General features: G+C 43.3%; 1 protein-coding gene across 1 annotated transcript in view; it reads right to left on the bottom strand.

The window, feature by feature from the left end:
• Positions 1-1,195: 1,195 nt before the first annotated feature.
• Positions 1,196-1,663, bottom strand: part of LOC119092231 (cytochrome P450 4c3) — a 12,018-nt gene continuing 11,550 nt past the window's right edge. Inside the window, exon 10 of the mRNA XM_037215208.1 lies at positions 1,196-1,213. Coding sequence (XP_037071103.1) covers positions 1,196-1,213 — 18 coding nt within the window. The remainder of the gene's footprint in view (positions 1,214-1,663) is intronic.

The following is a 1,663-nucleotide window of genomic DNA, read 5'->3' as shown; positions in this document are numbered from 1 at the left end:
TCTTGCATATCCAAAGCTTTTTTTGTTGGTCGCACGACGCAAACACCACGCAAAGCCTGATACGGAATTTTGCTCCGCGTCAATGAGCTTTGTTTTATGAATATCACCATTCCCGAAATGTAGTAGTAATTTTTAAAAAAATCTTTGTCGTTGAACTTTAAAAGCCAGACAACACCGTTTGGACCCTTTTTTCACATATTTTTTAGTCAAATTTGGTAAGATATCTTGACAGAATAGCTCTAAGCCTTTGTATTTATTTGTCTACTTTTGATTTTCTTGGTCTCGCACGAAAGTAAAACATAGACATGTTGTCATAATTTTTGTGTAATCTTTAATTATAGCATCTACTGCCCAAAATATTAACCAATTTTATGCAAAATGTACCGACCGCAAACTTGTAAACAGATCATAGATATACTAATTAATTCGCCAGCCGCCCGAATACGCTTGATAAACACTCATAGCTCAACAATTCGTGCCAACTAAACCAGGCAAGGTGAAACCAAGAAATCATTTTACCGACAATTTGACCTTATTTAGCCTTCATTTGTTGCTTTTGGCTGATAGCGTGGTTCAATAATGCTTAATCTACGCCATTCCAATTTTGACACCTCAGCAACTTAAAGTGTCCTGCCGTACATAGCTTTGGGAGAGAAGTAGCGCAGCTGGTACAGACATGCCCTTCAAAAAAAACTGTTTGGCATATCTTTAGCGTGGAGTTTCTCTTAATTACTTCACGCCATCATCTTGAAGGTTGGTGGGTTGTTTGATAATATTTTGTGAGCGGGCTGGATGACCTTGTCTGCCAGCACACCTTGCAAGAGGTGCATACTTTTTGTTTGGGGAAGCACGAGGAAGCCTCCCCTAAAAAATGCGGTATGTTTTCCCTTGGGAAACCTAATTGCTAACGCTACCTACTTGCAAAACATGATATAAACCATATTTGGCCATTTCCTGCTATCTATCCTACCAACTTTGTTTAATTCAGACAAATTATGTCCCCTAGATATTCAAGTAAAAGCGTCTTGTCCTATATTCTTAATCCTTTGCCAGAAATTTATTTAAGTGATCATTCATGTCTGCTCAAACAAGATTTAGCCCATAGTTGCCATGGCTTGCTGACTAGGAAATAACTGCACTGTGGATATGCACAGTCTATATCAACATTTATGAAATGTCTGTCCGTCCGGCACGCCTAAATGCTCTCGTAGCGCTGACGCAATCAGAGGTTTTTGCGTGAAATATGGCGTGCGGCAAGGCCATGTGGGTCACGTTGTCGTATCAAATTTTGGACGCAGTCTGACCGGTATGGCGCCGTCGGTGTATGTGTGCACGTGCGCCACGGGTAAACACGTGAAACGTGACATTCTCAAGTTTCTCAAAATCGCCGAAACGCTCGACAAAACCCAGCTCGCCGCTCGGCAACGGGTGTCGCAGCAAAACGGGACCAGCACATTGAAACGCGGAAGAAACGGACAATCGTGCAGGCAAAAGCGCGAATCAACGCGCGCTGATGTGCGAGTGCGCTCGTGCGCAAACCACAGACGCGACGGTTTTCGGACGTTTTCAAAATTTTTGTCAGATCTCGGCAGTCCGAGCAAATAGTGACGGGAAAGCGACCGCACCGCGCAGGCACGCGTACGTCCACAAATCACCCAGTCAG

Source organism: Pollicipes pollicipes, unplaced genomic scaffold (genome assembly GCF_011947565.3).
Source record: "Pollicipes pollicipes isolate AB1234 unplaced genomic scaffold, Ppol_2.1 Scaffold_1600;HRSCAF=1878_pilon_pilon_pilon, whole genome shotgun sequence".
NCBI classification, from domain to species: Eukaryota; Metazoa; Arthropoda; class Thecostraca; order Pollicipedomorpha; family Pollicipedidae; genus Pollicipes; species Pollicipes pollicipes.
This window is presented reverse-complemented; position numbering and strand designations above follow the sequence as displayed.